This window comes from Falco biarmicus, chromosome Z (assembly GCF_023638135.1).
Source record: "Falco biarmicus isolate bFalBia1 chromosome Z, bFalBia1.pri, whole genome shotgun sequence".
Lineage (NCBI taxonomy): Eukaryota > Metazoa > Chordata > Aves > Falconiformes > Falconidae > Falco > Falco biarmicus.
In genome coordinates this window covers 72,705,554-72,729,507 of record NC_079311.1, presented here as the reverse complement: position 1 = coordinate 72,729,507, position 23,954 = coordinate 72,705,554, and the positions used below count along the sequence as shown (strand labels likewise).

The following is a 23,954-nucleotide window of genomic DNA, read 5'->3' as shown; positions in this document are numbered from 1 at the left end:
TTAACTGTGCTCAGTACCACTCTCCAGCACACAGACTAACGGCACTAGAACAGAACAAGTCTGTATTATTAATTTCCTATCTTCTAAACCTTCTAAACCTAAAATCTAAATCTAAAAGATCGTCTGCAAGCAAACTGCCAGCTGGGAATGACCCACAACCTGTACAAACTGCAAAAATTCAGAGATTTTTAGCAATGTCCTGGGCAAAACTCTAGCCCCTTGCACAAATAATAAAACAGTATGGACAACTGACTTCCAGTGGGAGGGGAAATTCCCTGGCCCTGTCTAATATACTAACGTTCACATAGGTAACGAGGTGAGACCTCATGTGGCAAAAACCTTCTGACATCAGAGCTGGGAGGTTGACACGATCCCACATTTGCTGTCAGCGAAGCAGTATCTTACCATTGTGAACAGCAGGACCAAGCAACTTGCACTGAATGTAGAACTAATATGAAATCTAGCCTCTTGCAAGCACTGGAAATAACAATAACAGTGATATTATTATAATATCAATAATATTAACAAAATAATAACAAATAATAATAACAAAACCGATGGTGTTTAGTTCTATCCAGACATCCCAGAACAAAATGAGTCTGAGGGAATTTAAAACTGAGAAACAAACCAAAATTTTAACCCCTGAAACATATGATTTGCACAAGTAGAAGCCAGAAATCCTCCATTATTTCATAAGCCATACGTCCAAATCAGTGCTCTAAGTCATGACTAATCGGTTGAATTACCTCTAGTAAAACAAGCTGAGAATTCCAAATTAGCCTGGAATATGAAGATTTCACACAGATGTGGGGGTTTTTTCTGAGGAGCAGGAGCACTGCTGCTACTGTAAATCAAAAGAGCTACTGAGCCTCTGCTATTTGTCCTAAATATTTCTGAATGAGTATGAAGTAAAGATCAGAAAAAAATGGCTGAGATTGTGACAGCTGATCTATAAGGCTATTTTTACTACCAGAAAATACATGGCTGGCAATAAGAAATGAAATATATCAAATTAAGAACAACATGGAAAGGTAGAAAGATAATGGTTAATGCCTGACAAGTCACAGCTGTACGACACTAACTGATAAACACAAGATATTACAGGCTGTAATTTGTAATGTCTCAGCTGTACAACATCAACTGATAGACACAAGATATTGCAGGCTGTAATTTATAATGTTCTATCAGTTTCCATCTGACAATAAATTTTGGATCTTCTGGTTACACCATTTGTTCTGAATGGTTAGATGTAGATGTTTGGAGTAAAATTCTGGTTTCACATAAAACAAGAGCAAAACTACTGTGAAAAACTAGAAATGGATATAGATAGGTGAGGAAGAAGGAAACAATGGACACAGTGATCAGTATTATAGGCTGTAATCTCAGAAAATCCTTGAGCAAACCATTATGAACTTTGTGCAGCTAGCAGAGCAAAAGTGGTAGTAAGAAGCCATGGGATATAAGGGGATAACTGAATATTACACAAATTCCTATCAAGTGGGAAAGACAATATGAAGGAAAGCAAAAAAAAAACCCCAAACATTTGGAAATTTAACAAGTGTGTAATAATGGCTGGCACAGAAAGGGAGGGAGGGAGGGAGGGAGCACTGCAGGGTTTGGAAACAAGTTTAAAGGGGGATATAGAAGTGAGATGGTGACATACTACACATTGCAGCCATATTTTAGATAAAGACACATGGAATGAGGCTACATTTTTCAAACTTTAGAAGTATTTTACAATAATTAAGATAAAGGGCAAAACAAGAGAAAACAAACATATCAGATCTGTACCTGAATAAGGAAGGTTCTATTTTAGTAATAATCTTTAATATGTAGAGGCAAAAAAATATATACACGAAATCTAGCCAGCCAATTCCTTGTACTATGTCAAAGTTATGTAGTACTACAATGCATAGAGTAGATCCTCTGTGAAATTAATTTATTGGTTTAAACTCAGACAATGCCGACATGGTAACTTTCTAGTGGCAGACTTCTTATATGACCAAATATCAACTAATCTAATATAAAATAAAAAAGCTGTTACAATTTTTTCTTATGTGCACTGGCTAAGTTGACAGAAATGCACTGTGTGACCACATGTCTTCTAACCCAGCTTGCACCGGGCAAATTCAGTACTATGGATTGTGGAAGAAGAATGGGCTGAATACGGCATCCAGGCTCCAGTACAACGTGACAGAGTGCCAGGACCAAGGCAAGAGAGAGAAGGGGAGAGAAGTCTGAAGAAACAGGAGGAGTTTTGCTTTGTCTGCTTTGAACTGAAACTTCATACTCGGTGTTCACAGAGAGGTGTCTGAGTGATTTCAGTTTAGATGGAGCAAGACTGAAGTAAGTAAAGCAGATAACAGCTTGACTTCATGGTTAATGGATTTAAGGTGTCTGAGCCTGAGTAAGATGGACCTTGTGGTAAAAACACTTAGAGACAAGGATTTAATCAACTGAGAACATAAAAGTTTGTGTCATAGCCACAAAAAACCCACAGTTGTTTTCCTATTGAATATAGCTGAAGTTTTCAGTTTTTCCTTTCAAATATCTCAAGTGTACAATCTTACATGACAGAAAAGATCAGGGTAGCACAACTACAAACCCAGCCTCCCATGACAACGACCTTCCATCTTCAAGAACAGCGGAGCTGAAAATGTAAAGAAAATTACTGTGGTGTTTGGGGGTTTGGGGGGGGGGGGAGGCGCTTTGTTTTGTTTTGTTTTTAAAAACCCAACAAACAATAGAAAGTGTTGTCCATCTGCCTGGCCTGTATTGGCCGATTTAACCCTGGGAAGTCAGAAAAACTATGAATTCTATTGCTTCCAGAAAAAAAATGTAGAATATGTAATCTGATTTATTTTCCTACAGTCTACATATTAAAAAAATAACTAATAAATAAAATTGGGAACTTTGAAAGAATTCAGTAAGAGAGACAGTATCAATTTTTTAAGATACTAAAACAGTACAGTGGTAAGCAAGATACAGGAGGCCCAGTAACATAACCACAGTTAATCAAAGTAAGAGCATTTGGTGAATACTGTTTATGCTTTGGTCTCCTCATGTTTCATAAGTAAAAACTCTAAACCCCCAAATTTTCTGTAAACTTGTGAAAAGTGATTTTGAATAAAATATTGCCCATCCAAAACTATTAATAATTATTTGCTCATTTCATTTCTGAGGAAGCTATTACTTACACAGGTGACTGAACCACGCGAAATTTGCATATTGCAGATGAAAGACAGTGAAGGGAGACTAAGTGGCTTTTGGAAAATGATAGGCTATTTAAAGTATTGCTAAAAAGAGTCTTCAGTCTGTAAAGACTATGAGCAGCTTGCATTATCAATGCTCTGTGAGATCACTGCTATAAAACATTTTACACATTTCAGAAATAGTGTTAATATACAACCAAACCATTTCAACCCTTAATGATGCAGAAGAAAATTCATCTATGAGTGAGACTTTTATAAGAAATACTACATTTATAAAGACATCTAATGTTATTACACAAAGTAATAGGAAAGCCCCTGAGTTAATTATTAGGATTTTTAAAACAGACAACTGCAAGCAGTTTTATTTGCATCATGTATTTCACATCCATACCAGATTAAAAAAAAAATCTATAAATAGGAAAGGAACTTAATTTTCTTAATTACCTTAAAAAACATCAGCTTAAACCCACAGAAAATAATAACCACAAATGCTTTAAAAAGAATAATGACCAATGTGACAAATCTAATTTTTAAATTCTTTAAAAAGAATGACTAGTGAATAAAAAGCAAAGATTTCAAGTTCAGTCTTTTTGGAGACTTCTGCACACTGCACAAGATAAAAGCAAAACTAAAGTTAAGTGGATATAAGGCTTTCTGCTATAGAAGAAGGAATAAGAAAGATGTTAATGGAAAAGGATACAAGCAAGTTCATGTTTATCAACAGGATTCTTACATGGTAGTTCATGTTTACGTTCACTCTAGAAGAATCATGAATCCCTAAACTTTTACAATAATATTCACATAAGAATGAAGACACAAATGGTGTTTAAATACTTTTATACTGATTTTAATGTATGGAGAACAATGCTAAAAACTAAGTTACAAATAAAATAACATTGATCACAATTGCTATTTTATTACAGTCAGGACCTTAAATGAATGGCTTTCCTAGCAGATATGATGGTAATACACATCATGCCGACTAAATGAAGGAGTCAGAGAGCTACGAACACCCCTTTCAAACACATGCTACACAGGATTCCCAATACATTCCCCTCTTCTTGTCTTTAGACAACATATTTATATCCTCTCTACTGCAGAGTGAGCTCCACCATCCTAGCTTGCCAATACATTCCTCTGAAACTTCTACTATCTATTTCCTTATGTTATTAGGAATGTAAGTTAATCAGATTGTAACACAGATCATTGAAAGATGCTGATACTCTATTTGCAAGGCAGATTCTCTGCTAATGCTGTGTTAATGTGGACACTGAACTGAAACTTGTCAGCCTTTTCTGATTCACACAGAGAATTAATTACATGTTCCTTTTCTTCTCAGAACTCTAATTGCAATTCCCCTATGTTCTCTATATCTTATATATCAGAACCTGTTGATTTCTTTTCTGTGAAATCACTTCTTTTGCTGGATCCACTGGTGAATACAACACCTCCCGGATCATTTGGACTCAAATAGTGAAATCATAATTCAACAGCTCCCAAAGAAGTGAAATCATAACTCAACAGCTCCCAAAGAATGAAATTATTTAAACCACAGTCAAGCACATAACAAGATTATAAAACTGCATCTGATATTTCTTAAACATATATATATATAAAAATATATATAAATGCTTAAAACATGGTAAAACCATTAAGTAGCAGTGTAAAAAAAGTAACAATTCTCACATATGTCAAGCTTAAGACAGCTGGAATTATTTGTGAAAGCATTACAAATCTAACTAATAGTTTTAGCTGGAAAAGTAATGAAGTAAGATTTCAGTTTTTAATTTTTTCAAAACAGCCTTTCTGTACTAAATTAACTTCAATTTTAAAATAAAATTTTCATCATGGTTAGTAGGGAATTTAACCAACCCAAAAAATTCCTAAAAATACATAAACCAGTAATTTTTATCATCTACAGGAGAAAAAATGGACATAAAATGGTTAAATGACTTACATCATGTCGCACGGTTAGGAGCTCAGGCAGATGAACTTGTTTCACGCTTCCTGTTTCAAAACCTCTACAGATTCTTCCAGCCTCTAGTACCTGAAAGGAGAGTCAAGCACAGGTTAAAAAGGGAGCAGCAGTACAGGCACTAAAATCAGACAGAAAATTTTCCATTTCCTAAAATCCAATGTAGCTTTTCAGCATTACAGAATGTATTTTTTAATGCGATGGTGATAGATTTCTCTTTTTGTCATACTTAATGATGCCTTGTCAAGTGTTCTGAGGTAATTACAAGAAGTCTAACAGCAAAATGAAACAACCCCAATCGCCAGTATCTCGGCATAGCTGTCATACAAGTTTTCAATCACCGCAGCTCTAATTTAGATTTTTGTATTGTAAGTATCCTTCACTACAGCAACAACATTAAGACATGAGAGGAACTTCCAGTAATCTTAATTGTCTTACAGTAGTAATTCCTGTTTAACTACCTGCTTGTCTCTATATTCCTTATTTATGCTTCTCCTACGTGACAATATTGTTTGGATTGCATGTTTATAAAGACATTGCATAATTTGTTCCTTTTCATTAAAGGAATGAAGTTTTAAGATGTGGCCAGCACACTGTACAAGGTAACACAGAGATCTAGTGATACCTTTTGACCTTACTGTTCTCTCAGTAAATAAGTTTTCTAAAAACAGTCCTCAGCAGAGTCTCAAACTCTTCAGCGATGGTATATGCCATTTAAAATTTGTTAAATTTCAGAATTGTTCTAGAGGCAAATGCAGAAATATAATCTACATGAAGTTGTACATAGTCTTTAAAGTGTGAGGATCAAGTGATTGTCTTTAATAATTTCAGAAAACACAATAATTCAGCTGATTTAAAACAAAATCTTCTTTAAATAATGAACACATTCCAACCCAGTGCAGCAAATCTATTATAATTTCCTTACTAATGAGAAAGTTTCAACAGTACTAAACACCTTGGGTTTGGTTGTTGTTTTTTTTCCAGAATTAAACAACACAATGAAATTCCATGGCAGAAAATTTATTCTTATATCAATTTCAGTGCTGTTAGCTTAAAAACCAAACAGGTTATCTTGAGATTAGTAGTTAAGCAGTAGTTAAGTAGTTTGGAAAGCCAGGAATGTCACACAATAAGCTTTACTAGGTAGTAAATTATTACCTGAATACTCTCAAAGAACTATTAGTCATAACAAATTTACAGACAGTGTCTGCCAAAATGATCAATACAGAAAGAATGAAAGAAAATATTTTTTTTTTAATTCTAGAAATGTTAAGCAAAAATAGCTAGTAGCTTGATAATTATTTGATAATCACAGAATATGAGTTTGCTGGTTGGAAGCTTTCAAATTAGTTGCAATGAGAAATGAGATATATTACCAAGAATGAAAAATACTTTAGAATAACTATTTTAGATTATACGCTTCTAATCTTCCAGAATTCTTAGCCTCTGGTAAACCACTTATTAACTACACATTACTTTATACAGTCCAGCTTTTCAACATGCAGTGACAGCTGATGCAACTCCATGGTCATTCCCTTCTATCTACTAACCAACACCCAACAACTTTTTATCTAGTTTTTTTTGTATATTTCTATTTTCCTGTTTATTACTGCTTTCTAGGTCCATAGTTTCTGTGTTACTTCCCTTTCAGATTTTCAGAAATGTCAGTTATCATTAACAGATTAAAGTAATGATTCAATGATCTTAATGATATAAAAGACCTCCTGATAAAACATATAAGCACATATGAATGATTAAAGACCCCCAGCAAAATAATCAAACACATTACAAACAGTTTTTTTCTGTTTTGCTGAGTGTGTAGCAACCAGATTTTTTGTAATCTTGATGTTCTTACTGTCTGTAAAATGCCAGTTGCAATAGGATCAGAAAGACTGGAGCTAATGTATTTTCCAACAATAAATACCTTTCCTGCTTCAGTCTCTGAGTTTTATTAGCCCTTCCTAAGCAGAGGGATAAAAATATTTACAACTGGTCAGTAATCATTAAAAATTAATTTCAAGGATATTTAGGAAAAAGAAAATTTTGTTACTCCCATAACTTAATCACTCTAGGCATCGTAAGGAAATACATTATTTTTATGGTTTCTTTGCCTAGGCTGTTCTATTTCAATCTCCACAACTAATACAAATCTGTCTCTTACTCCCTGTCTTCTGTTCTTCCCCCTCAGTTATTGTTGTCTATATCCTTTTACTCTGTCTAGCAAACCCTAAATTCTCCATTCTTCCAACTTCTGTCAGTGCTGCCACTCTCTCAAACCAAGTGAGTCTCTACCATCCTCTGACTTCTTCATTATTTCCTGTCCCCTGCATGGCTCCCAGCCCCAGTGTCCTCATTCACTCTGTTCTTGACTATAAAAATCAACTTCCCAGTTGCATGCAACCTTTTCTGCAGACAGAAATTATATACTTTGAATGCAAAGGGTTTAACATTCATTTTTCAATATAAAGCGGCAGGATTCCTCCTGCCTTGCACTTTAACTTTGGTATGTGCAATACATATATTGTACTGTTTCAGCATAGGTCCTTTTCATATTTTTTTGTTTGTCACTTAATAGTAAGAGGTGAAGAAGTTTTTAGCAAGCGTGATTTTTGCAAAGGTTTGCAGCAATGTCCAAGTCAACAAAACTGTACTTCCAGAAATCCCCATCATGGATTTTACCGGAATTAGCACTGACTGTCTTGGAGGAGGGATGGAAAAAGTGAACAGAAAATGATATATTAATGGAAAAACCCAAAGAAGAAGGAAAAAAGGAAAAATCTTCTACTCAGATCTCTTCTTTCTGAAGGGTACAAATAACATATTTGCCATGCCTAGCTGCTGCAAAAAGTATTTAATAATTCATCGTATCAACTGGCTAGAACATATCTAGGGGGCTTGTATTCCCCTGGGAAAGAATATTTAGACTCAGTCTGGTTGAAGATTGATCACATTAGTTAAGCCATGTCATTCTGATGGCCAACAGCCAAATTTCTATCCCAGTCATATACTTGGCAGTGTAATGATGACCCATCTGCTGTGTAATTCACTCACAAACTGTCACTATTTGGTTTATCTACAGTGACACAATTATGAATGCAAATCATACTATCTGCAAAAAGGTGCACAGTTTTTCTCATTCCTGTCTCAAAGACAGTAAAAGCTTAAGCAACCCATTGTTGTCAATGGACAACAAATAATCGAAGATTTTGTGATTACTTGTGCAAAATTTTTGGCTACCCTGGCTGGTGCAGAAAACCTTTGCTGCACCTCAATACTCAGTTGCTGGCACAGTTGGAGTAGCTTTCCTTCTGTGAACCATATACCAGTATCATCAGTCCTCTGGGGGAATGATACAGGGATTTGAAGTACAGCCACCCAACCACACTTCATAGTAATTGTGCTGCTTTTCATATCTGATATTGGCTTCCATACAAGCTTCCAAACTAATTTGATAGGTGAAAAACTTATCTGTGTTCATGGTCAAACAACCACAAGAGTTTAAGCAATCCTGCTGCCTTGCAGTTGAGTCCTCAATAACTTCTCCACAAACAAGAGGACACAAATGTAAATGTCTATGAAAATCTTGCTATGTCACTCAAGCCTCCTTTTTAGGTCCCTATGCCTGGTCCCATATCTATAGTCAATTTCATAAGCTCTCAAAAGCTCATGTTGAATATTCTGAATACTCTTGCAAAATATTGTCCAGACTATATCTATCAGCAGCTGGTTAGAGAAATTTCAGTTGTACTCAACTTCATTTAACTAATTTGTTACAACATTTTAAAGAATGCTGCTTGCAAATTATGTGTTGCTTTGTTTGAGATGTTACAATTTCTTTCTACCATCTTGAGCCAAGACAGGCAAGCCAAATGTGTTACTGCAAAAAGTAATGAAAAGCTGCACTGTACCCATAGAGCTCTGGAAAAATAAAGCCAGGTGCAACATAAGATATAAAGAACAGCCAAGGCAAGCTAAGCTGGAAAATACTTTGTAAAGATGCAGAGAAGCTTAATCCTTTCAAATGGCAGACTAAGATGATGGAAAAGATGCAACTATTTGCTTCATAAGCAAACCTATAGTTAAATGTAATTAAGGATTTAAACTAATATGATTTAGTTTTAATATTAACTGCCACAAAGCTTTAGGTCAGTTAGTAACTGAAGAGCAACTGGCATTATCTACAGAACACTGCTGACATGAGTAGCACATCAGTAAGTTGGATTAGTTAAATTATACAATTACTCCATGCTCCCTTTTTGGTTCTGTTGTTACTCCAAATAGACTTCAAGTAGGCAAAAAGAAGGAACTAAATTTAGTGAGAAAGCTATGGTTGTACCAGGTAAACTATATGTTACATAGAATGTGCATCATATCTACCAAAATCATTGTTGGTTTTACACACACTTATTCAGGCTTTCATTGTTTATGAAATAACTCTTTCTTGGTACATTCAGTTCATCACCTAGAGGATACTCTCTAATGTTTTGTAAGGGCCCAGAGGCAGCTGCTCAAGACATAGTGTACCCATATTTTGATAGACCTCTTCAAAATCCAGATCAAATACTTCAGGGATTGAGATCATCATCATGATGTTTTTCTGTTTTCAAGTTTGTTTTTGACTCCACAATTGCAAAGATACTTCTTCAGCTCACCGAATCTCAGCTGATTCCAAGAACAAATTCTGACTCATCACATACGGTGAACAGTTTGAAGTGCAGCAGCAAAATGCCTCTTACTGGGTTTATATTTTATGCACACACCCAGACCCATCTATTGATGCCCTATTATCAGTTATGAAAAAGCCAGTCTTAATCCTGACCACAATTTGCACTTTAACTGGTATTACAGGCCACCAAGTGCTCTATAAAAAACCTAGCACTCAAACCCGTTTAGACCTGACCATAAAAGTATCGAATCACCATCTACTTTGTTCATGTGGATAACGAGTAGAGGGGAATCAATGTAAATTCCTTGTATTGACTTGTATTTCTGTATCCAATTATTTATCTTCCCATTTTGGGACTGCATGGCTTTGTATGTTTAACAGGAATATCACCTCCAGTTACTGGGGGAGGGCAGGAAATACACACTGTACGTAGTGTGTAAGAGCTACTCATTCTGCTTTCAGGCTCATGGGAGGGTAACCCAAAAGTTTTGCAGCTATACTATTACTTATGAATTTAGCAAAGGTTTATTTTTGACGGTTGTGTCTGCAGCAAGCTTTCCCTTGATTTCAAAATCATGTACCTGTCTTCAGAAAAAAAACCCAAATCAACAGCCAGCATCAATTATTACAAAGCTCACATCATCTCTTAGAGCAGGTCACTGTTCTTCATACAGTTAAATTACACAGTACCAAGTTAGTTATCATGCCAGCTTACTAACTTAAGTTAAAATAGTTAAAAGACAGTAGAGGACATTCTTTCTTTCCTAGTATCAATAAAATATTATTTAAAAAAAACAACCCACAAGTTGCAAAATAAATAAGACTTTTATGGCAGTTCAAAATGAGTCTTCCCGCTCTAGTATTGTTGCTCTTTCCTCTTTTGACGGTGACTACTGTCAAAGTGAGGATAAAGTAAAGATTTTTTTCCCAGGGCCAAGAAAAGTAATTGCAAGTTGCATCATCTCAATCCCATTTTCATTTTTTAAATATATTTTTAAAAATGTCTTTCTTATGCACTAAGCAAATGCTATTAAGTAAGCTAGTAATGAGTATTTCTCACAGCTCTAGGATGTATATTGTAAGCAGCTAGTTTCATATAGAAGGGGTTATACTGTGCGTGTATATATACATGAGTTATGTACGTTTACATATATATGTGTATATATAAAAGTAGGTATTTTTTTTCTGAAACATAAGAAAAAATTTATGTATGTCATCTATCAATGTTTAAAAAACCCGACCACAATGCAAATAACACCTTTGCCTTTAGCATATCATCTGCTTCCAAAACTCAATTATATATGCAAAAAAGCCATGTTCTTGAAGAAACCACAATAGTTCCTGTACTTTCCATAATAGGAAAGCAAACAAAAAAACCCAAAACAACCCATACAAGGATTATGTAAAAATACATCCATTCATAGTAACATTTAATTTAGTGTTTCATCTAAAAACATTCAAAGGAAATTCAGGAACTTAAGGTATATACAATAACTAATTTAACGTATGGGTAATACGTACAAGGCTGTATAATGAAGAAACCCTCTTTCAGACTGACTGCTCCTGGATCAAAGTGAAAAATAGATAACACACAAGAAGGGACAGAACAGGACAGATCCAGACTGATTTCTCTTAGAGTTTAATTTACTTCAAGACAATGTCTTACAGTCTAATGTAGAATTAAAGAATATTGCTTTAAAAGACTGTAACACCAGATCCACTTTCAAATGCTGTAAGCCATTTTAATATCAAATATTCAGAAGACATGAATGAATTGAGGAAAAACTTGGGATTCACTGTATCTAGCAGAAAGGACAAAGACTTTTGATACACAGCAACAAATATGGTCTACATCTGCTAATTAAAGCTCTGGGGATAACCAGAGATTGTCCCTCAGTTAAATGATAGACTACACCATATTTTCATAGGGACAATAACATATGTGGATAGCTCAGCATCCAGCTGTGGATAGCATACTGAGAATTAGTCCCAAGTTATGTTAACTGATGAGGTGCTACAACTAGAACATGTTTAAAGTCAAATGCTAAATTAAGCAAGAAAGAAAAAAAATAAATCCCAAACTAGAAAATATGGTTTTAGTCTTCACTTCACACACGTTCCCAGGCATCACCATCTCTTGTGTTGAAATACTACCACAAATAGATTTCTGAGTCATAGTAAGGCAATAAACAGTAATTACTAGTAATACTGTATAAATGACAAGGTATAATAATTTTCTACTCCATTTAAACAAATTGCCTGCCTATACAAGCCATCAAAGAGCCACACCTGTCACAAATGAGATCCAATATACTGATCATAATGTCAAGTCAGACTGGTTCCTAATGATATAGAAGCTGGCAATTTGTTGTGAGCACTAGTGTTTTGTGTCCCAGAATTTGATTTTATTTTCTTTAAAAAAAGGATAAAATGGATCTATCACAAAATGGATTAATTAACAAAAAAGCCCCCAAAATAGAAAAAAAAACAAACCCCAGCATTTCATACTGCACCGGATTTGAAATTATAAATAAAAAACACTTAATCGTGTAAGAACAGAAATAAAACTGTTCACATACATGAAAAAAAAAATTTCCAAGTTTACAATTTGATTGAAATAAATTTTCAAATTAAAAAAAACAGTGGTACAGTAGTCTAGTCAAAATAATAAAGGAAAAGATAATCCTAAATCCTTTAAGCAGACTGTGCTGTATCTTAACAATAAATTACTATATACCTGTTCTGGCCAGGATCTAGAACAGTATAAACAGATGTCTTTCTGGAGCATGAAAAACATAGCAAAGTTAAACCTCTAATTGTATGTGACTGGGATATATAAAAGGTAAATTTAGTAATCTTTCCATCAAAAATTACTCATAATAAAAATCCTTTCTTAGATTTTTAGATTACCAACATTTTAAGGATTAAGCAAGGAAATGTATCACATATTCCAGATAAGCAAATAGCCCCCACATCTCCTTTAATTCTCTTTTGTCTCTCGAATCTCTTTATTTTCTTATTGCTTATGAATGCACTTTGAATTAAATGGCCTGTGATTCATCTATTTTATTATTCTACCAGCTTGTTTGTTCTACATCTTGACACTTAAGATACTAGTCAAAATGGTGATTTCTTCTTGGGAAAAAAAATAAAAAATTAACCAGAAACTCTTCCTCTAATTTGTTGCACATTCCAGTTTAGTAGTCATTGCTTGCATTCTCTGGGAAAGTGGCATTCCGATTCTATAAAGCATGTCCTATCCAGAATAACAGCTTTTATGAGAATGGCTTCAATAATGGTTGAGTGATGTCTACCCAGAATCTGATTACTAATGATTTTATCTTACTGCTTTACATACTTGCTAGCTTGAAGGTATTGAAATATTTCCAGTTTTTCAATGTGCCAGCAATACAGCATACATGTTTCACAGTACATAATAGAAGTGTTTATGATACATCAATAGTTTATGAGAACACTGACAAATTCAGGTTCAGTAAGCCATTTGCTAGTTTCTGTTTAACTGAACAAAATTTTAGCAAAGAATGTGGCCAACTTATTTACTGCAATATACATGCCTTTCTAAGCTTTAACTTGTATCTTGTTCAGTAATGACAATATTTCACAAAATCACCTACGATAAGGATGACATTTTAGGGTCTTAAGCTTAACTTCTTTGATGACAAAGTTAAATCTTACACATATTTTTTTCCTACATAAATATATTATTTCTTCTAGCTGCTGGAAATCAGCACATTGTTGAATTGCTGCTGACAGGACTTGCTAGACTTTATAACACTAGGGTAAAACTATTTCCCTTAAACTCACATTTGGGTTAAAACCAAAATGCTCCTATCTACAAATATTTTTTTTTTTCCCTTTAAGTGACATTCATACCACCAAATCTCTCTTGCTAAGGTAAACTGCAATTATAAAATCTTGATACAGATTATACATCTCCATTATTTAGTAATTACATTATTTATGTTTCCATTACTTGTCCTGCATTTCTTGTAGTCTATCACCTTGTAAAACATGATTTATTTCTGCTTGTTAAATTTTCACTTTACAGACTAGTCTCATATACTATGGTTGAACCACACCTACACACTCAGAACACTCTAAGAGATCCTCCCTGAAAATGCATGATCAATCAATTAAGTCCTTCTTACTACCAAGGATATCTTCATTATAGACAAAACACAAGCTGTAAAATAAAAATGGGCCACCATATTCAGCTTAAAAATGAAGGGGGAAAACTGGCCATATTTAAAAGTTTCTATTGGGTAACACAGTATAATAAATGGCAAAGCTCAACAAAAGAAAACATTATAATTAATGAAAATCTACACCTCCACAGCAGCTGCTATATATGTGGACAGATTACACACAGGATGGAAATACCTACTTTTAATCTTACAAAAAGGTTGCAAATATAGCTCACAAATAGAGAAGTGATGGGGACAACAGAAATTCTCAAAATATCAAAAACTATCATAAAGAAAGCAATGTTACTTCATTTCACAAAAAGCAAGGCAGAGATAGGTATAAAAACCTGCTATACTCATTGTCTTCTCTTTGCACAAACAAGCAGATGGATGAAAAATTCAAAAGATTAATAGAACAGAACCGGATAGAGTATTTCAGTGGGAAGTGACCTACAAAACATTTGAAGTTGTGTTTATATTATTATTCAAATTTCAAAAATATGTCATGAAGAAATAAAATATTAAGTTAATCAATTACATACAGAATTCATAAAAAAATGTGATTTTATTTTCATTCAAATAAGTAAATTTATGAAAGAAACTACATTGCAGCATTAACAAAGCAACCGCTATTTGTTTATTGGTATGGAAATTTGTGTTTGCAATAGAGCTTTCAAAATCATTAAAGGTTTTTAAAAAAATACTTAAAAACATATGTTCACATGCTTGCATACCCACAGAAAATCTACACATGATTTTTCTTATGAATTTTACAGGTCACAATTTCATTTATTTGCTTTTTGGTTATGCTTGCCATTCCTGGGCTTTCCATATCTGGTTCCTCTCTCCCCATGGAACAGGAAGTGTTAAAAACATTCCTTAAAAGGGTTGTTCAACAGAGGTTCCCAAGGCAGGAACTAATCACAGGCTTATCATCACAGGAAGCAGTTTCATAATTTTAGAAACAGAATTATGTGAATCTTAGGTTCCACGTATGATATTATGCAGTAAATTATTAAATTTCATTTGCATGGCCTATACATATAAATGAGATTAATTTGACACTGCATAAGCAGTGAAGTCTGTCAATTACACTCATTGTTTCAAAATTAGAACTATTTTTCTGTGCTTCACCTGGCCCATTCAAGTAATATCATGCATTAATATGTAAATAAATTTAAAAAAATTTCAAACCAAAGGATAGAATCCATTTGATTTAAAATAACTTAATAAACAGTATGCTGCACTTGCCTTTTATAGGCTTGGGCGTTGTCTGATTCCAAATACTATGAAAAGGAATTATACCCTCATAGAAACCAAAAAAAGTACACCTATATCTTACAAAGGCACCTTTCTCTAAATGGAGAATAAGGACTACTCCATTTCTGTAAGATTCTTCTGATGTCTGCAGAATATATAGATTATGTGTCTGCAGCAGGTATGACACTTAGTGAAAGAATTTTCTGCTGTCATCCAATGGTAAACTGACCACAAGATAATAAAACATGTTAATTAAGTCAACTTATTCTATCTACCATGCAGGAGAATTCTTGTCACAGAAAACATGACAATTTTAATTTTTAAAATGGAAACAAAAAAAGAATTTACTAAATTGCTATGAGCAGCAAGATTTCTATTCAAGGTTATATTAAATGTTCAAATCCTCTACTAAATAGAATTTTAAAAAAGAAGAAATTCTACCACCAACTTCATAGTACTTGTATAAGAAAACATTTAATGTAAGTACCCACTCTTAGAACTGCAGTTGAAATAGCTGTTTTGAACAGTGCAGCCTGAGCACCTATATGTGGTATTATAAAAAAGAAGTAAGAGTATGATGAGAGGTAAAATAAGAGAAAGGACAGAATGAACTTTACGAGTAGTCACAAATGACCAGTGAGAAGAAAGAGAAACAGTGACGCGGTGTATCACCTCGAGTGACACTGAAGACAGGTTTACCTGAGTGTATACCTAGAGTAATGCTACTTCAAATTCAGTGAGGTTTTGTAACTGTCTGGAAAGTTTGGGTTTATTAACTTGATTTGTATCTTGCAGAAACACTTTGCCAGAGATTGAATTCAACTGTGCACAACAAAAATGAACCATCTGAACTTTACTTACTACTTAGTTGCCATTTTTCTTCTAACAACCAGCTGGAGAGAACTTTCATTCATTTACACCAAGTACACAACCATTCTGTGCATAAAAGACTGACTACAAGAAAAACATTCACATAATTTAAGTTCTGTGTTACGATATAGAGGGATTTATATATGTGAGTAATGATTAGGATTGACTGAAAACATCCTTTACCAGTATGTTTTACAAAAAATTTCCTAAGAGAGATATAGTGAGTCAGAATTTCAAGGCTCTGTTCAAGCCATAGAGCTAAGGCAATTTGTGTCACCTTGAAGAGGTCAATTGTGTCACCAAGAAGATGGTTCACCAAAAAGGTCTGTTCCATCCCCAGTGGAACCCTCTTCTTGGTTAGCTATCTTTATCCAGTTGCAGCCTCCAATCTTCCAACATTTTTTACCCCTTGCCTACTGCCTTTCCCAACTACTCCTAGCAACCCACTAAGGGATCACAGCCTGCATCCCAGAATTTTCACCCTTCTGATGGAAAAAAATTACCATACGAGTATTAAAGGAAAGAAATTGGTAATAAAAACAAACTTACGAAGAATGAGATGCTAAAAAATAGGTAATCAACTCAGAGGCACGACAGTGATGTCTAAAATAAAAATTTCCTTAATTCCCCATTCCTTTGTTTTACACACTTGCTTAAAGCCATATCTACATGCCAGTCTCTTAATTCCCCTGTAATTTCATTGTGTCCTTAAGATATGTATGTAGTGATTATTCAGACAGGTTCTAATGAGCTTTCTAATTCCTTTTATCTTGCTTATGTGAACTTCCATTTTGTCAAGCAGTTTGGTTCTTTATTTCTATCACTGACACTCATCTTTTACTGTTTTGATGCTTTTCTTTAGCATTCCTTTACTCTGGAAATGGTTAAGAAACACTGTCTACCCTAAAGCCACAGGATCTTTTCAAGAACTTTCAATGAAAGTAGTTCTATACACTTTAAAAAAACAACCAACTAACAAACAAAAAAACCCGCTGCTTTAGTAAGTCTCTAAGTATTATTAGAAATTAAACGAAACAGCATCAATATTTCAAACATTATTCAATATTACATGCTACTATCCACTGTAGTGGATAGCGATTCCTGGCGAACACATCACACTGGAGACACTGAATTCTCATCTGAAGCTGAAAAATTCTTCAGACCTTGGCTTGAATGCAGAAGTGCTGTAACCAAACAAAATGGAATCATAGTGTCTTAGGTACAACATGTGAGTTACAGTTCCGTGCAATAAGTTAAATTATCTTCTTCCTTACTTGGTTACCAGTATGGAAAAAAATAAAAACATTAGGCAGCTATAACACTACACTTGTTCCTCATACTGGAAGCATTTTGCCCTGTTTGTTCTTCACAGCGTCAGAACTGCTCTGCAGCTCTCTTGCCTTAATCTTGCCCAGTAATTTACTGAGATTTATTCAAGTTGAATCTACATACTAATAATCCACTTTTCAGTACAGGAAATAATGCACCCAGTTACAGTATTTTCCTGCACACAGTGTATCTGTAATTTTCCAGACAGCATCACATACCGTCATCAGTATTTGAACACAGGTGCCATGCCTCTTTAAAATATAGAGAGGCTACTTAAGCAGTAACCGCAGCTCTTCAGTATATTGTGTGCAGCCACATTAGCACTGCCAAGTGTTTGTTCTACAGCTACGTAAAGTGGGGGACTTTTTTTTTTTTTTTACGGTACTTGTGCAGCACCCTCACACCCTAGCATTTGTCATGCAGATAATAAAAGGAGCAGAGTATATCATAGGAACCAGAGTTCCTCTCCAGTGAAATAATCCCCAAGCCCAAAACAAGGAATGAGAGAGAATAAAGATGGACAGTAAATGTACATATAAAATACAGCTATTGGAAGCAAGATAGCACTTGAAACAGTTCAACCTGCAAGTCAGATGCCTAATGTTCTTGTTTAAAAATAACAGAACTACTGGAGTGCTGAAAGCGACGAGCAGAGAATGCACCTTTAAAATACACAAAACAATGTACTTCTTCACATAATGAAGGGTAATGTAATTTGTTCATATAAAGCCAGGTTAAGCTATGGAACCACAAGCCACTGTCCTTTTTAAACATTTATACAGATTCAAGACTGTCAGCATGTGCTCATGGAAAGAAAAGTTAATTGTACTAGTTTATGTGGATGCAGAAAGTCCTTCACCACAATCAGTGATGGCTGGGAGAATGCTCTGCAGGGCATTTTAGTGTATGCCAACAGGTCTTGGTATATGCTTTCCCCTAATTTCTTCCCCAGAATTTGTTATTGATCATTGTCATAGACAAGAGACTGGACTAGAGAAACGTGGTCTGAATCAATATAGCTGGTGTCTTGTGGCAACAGAAAAACCACAGCAGGAGTCAGGACATGGTTCCAGATTTACAGTGTTCCAAATGTCAGCATGGGCAATGGAACAGAGAGATGTAGCTAGCAAACAGCTGTGGGAACATGTGGTGAACACAAACCTCAAGATCATGTTTTTTTGTTTAGGGTTTGATCATCTTCTGTCCTCAGTACAGACATGAGGATCCCAAGGTGACAGGAGGAGGTGCAGGATGAATATCTTCGGAACTGTGATCAAACAGGATCCAGGGTTATTTAGCCTGGAGAAGAGAAGACTGAGAGGGGATCTTACCAACGTCTACAAATACCTTAGGAGTGTCAAGAGGATGGCGCCAGGTTCTTTTCAGTAGCGCCCAGCCACGGGATAAGGGACAACAGAACAGGCACAAACTGCAACACAAAAAGTTCCTTCTGGGTATGAGGAAGAACTTTTTTGCCTTGAGGATGACAGAGCACTGGAACAGGCTGCTCAGAGATGTTCGTGGAGTCTCCTTCGCTGGAGATATCCAAAACACACCTCCATGCGATTCTGTGCAACCTAATACAGGTGAATCTCCTTTAGCAGGGGGTTGGACTAGATGATCTTTATAGGTCCTTTCCTACCCTGGCCATTCTGTGATTCTGTGACATGATCATGCCAGAGGGACTAAACAACATTATAGTAAAATGACTAATCAAACTAGAGAAGGAAAAGTGGAAAAGCAGCCGTATGAGAAGCGGAGGCTATTTAGCCTCTTTGTAACTTCCCAGGAAAGAGACAAGGCATGCAAACAATAAAGAAAACTACAAAAAATCATACACAATTGTGTTTATACACAACCTTAGTGATGCACCAACAAATTCTGGTGCAAAAAAGGAAACTCCTGAACCCACATAGTCTTTAATTACTCTTTATCAGTCTAGTGCTACTACTGTCTGCATGGCTTCAATCTATATGCAATTTAATTAAAGAATTCAGGTTACTTCTCCATTTGATTTTTCATAATACTGGTTGTATTAAGATGAAATCATTCCTGCCTAATTAATTCCCCCTTCAGTTTAGTATCTTGAACATTTAAAAATACTCTGATTGTCCTTTTGCGATAAAAGCTTAAGTTCGATGATAACAACTTTTTTAACGTTTATTTTGTCCTTTTATTCTTTATGCATAACACTGTTGTGCCCATGTTATTAAAAACTAATATCCACAAAAGCTGGAGGCTTGATTACATCATAAGCTCTTTTTTTTGTTCTTCATACACACGGTTTCTTTCAGAAGGGCAAAGGGAATGAGATGTAATAGACAATCCCTGGCACTTCAATTTCTGTGCTCAACAAATTGCTGTTTGATGTCTTCCATTCCTTTGACCATCATAAATATAACCTACAGACAATTCTCTCCTCTTCCAAAGCAAGTCCACAGGAAGATGCCTGAAGTTTAAAATAAACACGGAGTTTTAGGTGAAAAATTCAGACGCATTCCACAGCCCAGTATTAGTGTCTAAAAGCTACAAAATCCAAAGTATGGTGTCCTGTGAAAAATCAGTTTGGAATTTCCAGGACACTCCACTGGCATTTGGAGCAGAAATGCAAGAATTAACAGAACACAGAACAAATAACCTTATTATTTAAAAATATTAGTATTTTCAGCAAGCGCAGAATTAGGAAAACAAGTTACCTTCCATGTTGACTGCAAGTATTTTCCTTTAAACACTCTCTGGACTCAGCTTTCACAGTGCAGAACACGAACAACCTTCCAAGTTCTTAAATTCAGGGAAAGAATGACATAAAAATTGATTATGACATTACTCCATCTTTCCTCAGAATTCTGTGAGAAAGCTACTCAAAATTTGTTAAGAACTAAGACAGATGAAACAGCAAACCACTACTGAATTTATATGAGAAATTCTGCATCTTCCTCACAATTCTAGTTTATCTGAGTAAGATTATGTCCACCTCAGCAGATAGAGCAACCGATGTTATTTTTAAGCAAAATTTGCTGTTTAGAAATTCACTGAATATGATAGTGAACTTGAAGGAATACATTCCATAATTAATTCTAAAGATACAGGAACTACCAGCTTTTCAAAGGCAGAGGCGATATGGAGCGAAGTTATAAACTCCATATAAATCAGTTCTGGTTTGCATTTTTAAAATCAAAGTAAACTTCTGTTAATGGCTACTTACAACATTTAGCTATATATGAACACAAATACACTTACATTGACTTTGGGAGCTGGGAAGAAGAAAGTCCATGATGAAGCTAAAATAGATCTATCGTTTGTATTCTGACACACCAGAAACACATTCTGATGGTAGATACTCCCATTCAAACATTATTATAAAATAAAATCAAAGTTTTTTCTTCCCCTACAGTGTGAGTATTTTTATAACGTAACATATACACAAAACTTTAAAGCTTTGAAAGGATATAAATCTTAATTCAAACATCTCCCCTGTAAGTACTTCTCCCATCTTGAAGTTTTTGTGTGTGTATTTTTATAACATAACATATACACAAAACTTTAAAGCTTTAAAAAGATATAAATCTTGATTTAAACATCTCCCTTGAAAGTACTTCTCCCACCTTGAAGTTTCCTGTTAGTTGATGCATTTGTGTGCCACTACTTCTACAATGACCTTCTTAACATATAAATAACTGGCCAGTTATACATTTACTCTTACAAAACTCAGTAATTTATTTTGATTTAAAGCACTCCTGTAAAATCGCAAAGATTTAATCGGAAGACCTCTAGAAGAACAGAATCCATACTATTTGAAGCTGTTTATATCAACTGTTAATCAGTCACTTTCGATCATTATGGTTAGTTATTAACCTGTCATTAACCACTAGATTCTCTTGTTCCTGTCTTTTCTAGATAAATTAATCCTCTAAGATTCTGTTATTACACTGAAAGGTATTGAAAACATAGTTAGATCAACTATGGATATCTTCCAGAAAAAGAAATAGCCAATTTAAATTCCCATGGCATATACTGGATTTTGCAGATAGAGTTCTCTCCTCTGTGGTCTACAGCTCGGTAACACGTTCTTTGAAACAGGAGTACCAAAACTATTATTTCATATGATTATTTCAGTGTGGTGCTAAACCAAAGCTGACCTAATGCAAACAAAAGCTGAGCAAAGACCAGTGCCAAGCCGCGTTACCAGAGCAGCACCAGCAGCTGCATGGGCACACACGTGTTTCTGAGACTTCCCACACAAACGCACTGTTGAAAAACATCGCTGCACATGTGTCGCATGCATTTAAACGGCAGAGATTTTTTCCACGCTTTTTGCTCTCCCTCCACCCTTCACACGGTGCCAACACAGTAATTCGTGCTATTATGTGAATTGTTTCGGGAAAATTACCCAGGATTATTTTTCGCTCGTTTTCGTTTAACTGCCCGCCTGTTTTTCAGCCAGAGTCCTCCCCACCGCAGCACCTGCGCTAGCACAGGAGCAAACTCAGCAGCGAGGTGGAAGGAGGGGCAGCGATTCACACACGGACCAAGCCCGCAGCCAGCGGCTCGGCCAGCAGCCACACGTTGGCGGGGCCAGGCCGGGGCGCGGCTGAGGCGGCAGACCCCGGTCGCCCGCTGAGGCTTCCTCGCAGCCCACGGCAGAGGATCGCCGAACGGCGGGGGCCACCGGCCAACCGCGACTAGGAAGGCCCCGGTAACCCACGCCCCAGCCCCCAGCGCCCCTGCGCGCAGCCGCGCCCCCCGCCCGCACCGCGCCCCCCGCCCGCACCGCGCCGGCCCCGCGCAGAGGCCGCCCCACCGCCCGCCGCGCGCCACTCCCCTCGGCGGCCGCGGGGGCGGGCACGCGCCCCTCCCCTCGCAGCGGCCTCACCTTCCTGCTCGCCTGCCCGCCCCGCCCCGGCCCCGCCCCGCGGCCCCGCCCCACCTGCCGCGCATGCGCCGCCCTCGCGGCGGTTGGGCCGCTGCAGCGGGCGCCGCCGCCTCCCCGCCTCCCCCGCGCATGCGCCGCCGCCGGTCGCCGTGGCTACGGGACGCGGTGCCGGCTGTCGCGGGGGGCCGCCGCCGCTGGTCATGTCGGTGATTCTGTGCGAGTGGCTGAACGAGGAGGTGAAGCTCTCCCGGAGCGTGGGTGAGCGGGGCCCCGCCGCGCTGGAGGGAGGCAGGGGCGCGGGGGGCGGCGGGCTGCCCTGTCAGCGCGGGCGGCGGCCGCCGGGTCAGGCCTTGGCGCCTCCAGGGGGTCCCGGGGGTCCTCGGGGCCGGCTCCCGCTGAGCCACCGACGAGCCCTCCCGCCTTCTCGCACCCCCGTACCTCCTCAGGCACCTTTTTAACCTTCATGTGCAAGACAGTGATTTTCAAGGTGAAGTTAATTTTCCTCAAGGCACGAGTGCGCTCAGGTGGTACGAGGAGCTCAAGCTGCAACTGCTAATAAGGACTCCAGAGAATAAAAATATTTTAATACGTTTGCAAAGCAGTGCTTTGTTTTGAATGGTAGGTGTTGTGCTAGCTTTGGAGGAGCATTTGTTCTGCAAGGAGGGAGCAACTTTCTATGGAAGAGAAGCATATTAGGTCTAGCCTTGTTTTCATTTGCATTTTTTTATGGCAAATGTAATTACAATTTATAGATTCTGCTATGATCTTAATGACAGTTATGACGGTGTTTACCTTTTAACACTGGAAATGAGAATTACATGACTACCTAAAGCTTATGTTGCAAAATAACTACACCAAAAGCAGATTTATTTTGTGACTTGAACACTGGTTTTTGCTAGATCAATCTCCTAAAATTCCTCTGAATTTAATAAAAGTTAGACTTCATTTTGTTGTTGAGATTAATATATGAATTCTTGTAACTATCTTACTTCTTTTTTTAAACAAACAACAAACCCCCAAACAGTTCCAGGATCATTGTCAGAAGAATTTTCTAATGGATACCTCCTAGGGGAACTTCTACACAAATATGGTCTTCAGGATGACTTTAATCAGTTTTCACAGAGCAGGTTAGTACATATGGATAACATGTGTTTTACAGAAATTAGACAAATTACTTATTTTTCAGTTAGGATTTACTAATGCAGAGTGGAAAAGACATCTAGAATTTATGAAGATTGGATACATTTCCCATTAAGTTAAAAGCTACTTGTATTTGATGCATGGAATAGCTTCATATTTCGAGAGAGACTGATGATACTTCTTCAAGAAAATTACGCATTTTGATTGTAACCATTAGAGTAGCAGGTTAGACCAAAAGTTCAACAAGAACTCTTCCTGATAGAAGGGTGCTTTGAGCTCTTGTCTACAGCTGGCTCCTGTTCAGGGAGGTGCAATTAGTGATGATACACTTCAGCAGGTGCAAGAATAGGTTAGAAACTCTGCTGAGACAGTGTATGCCTGTTCGACAGAGGTGGTGATGCATGACAGGGCATGATCCTCACTA

The 23,954-nt window shown here is 36.7% G+C and overlaps 1 protein-coding gene and 1 long non-coding RNA gene across 2 annotated transcripts in view; one reads left to right on the top strand and one right to left on the bottom strand.

Moving 5' to 3' along the window:
- Positions 1-15,603: 15,603 nt before the first annotated feature.
- Positions 15,604-22,008, bottom strand: LOC130143137 (uncharacterized). The gene is made up of 3 exons (XR_008819654.1): positions 20,758-22,008; positions 20,214-20,298; positions 15,604-19,966 (listed from the first exon to the last, which is right to left on the bottom strand). It is a non-coding gene; the product is annotated as an uncharacterized LOC130143137 (long non-coding RNA).
- Positions 22,009-22,539: 531 nt separating this feature from the next.
- The window catches only part of SPEF2 (sperm flagellar 2), an 87,271-nt gene continuing 85,856 nt past the window's right edge, over positions 22,540-23,954 (top strand). The window contains exons 1-2 of the mRNA XM_056325744.1: positions 22,540-22,648; positions 23,415-23,517. Coding sequence (XP_056181719.1) covers positions 22,591-22,648; positions 23,415-23,517 — 161 coding nt within the window. The 5' untranslated portion in view covers positions 22,540-22,590. The remainder of the gene's footprint in view (positions 22,649-23,414; positions 23,518-23,954) is intronic.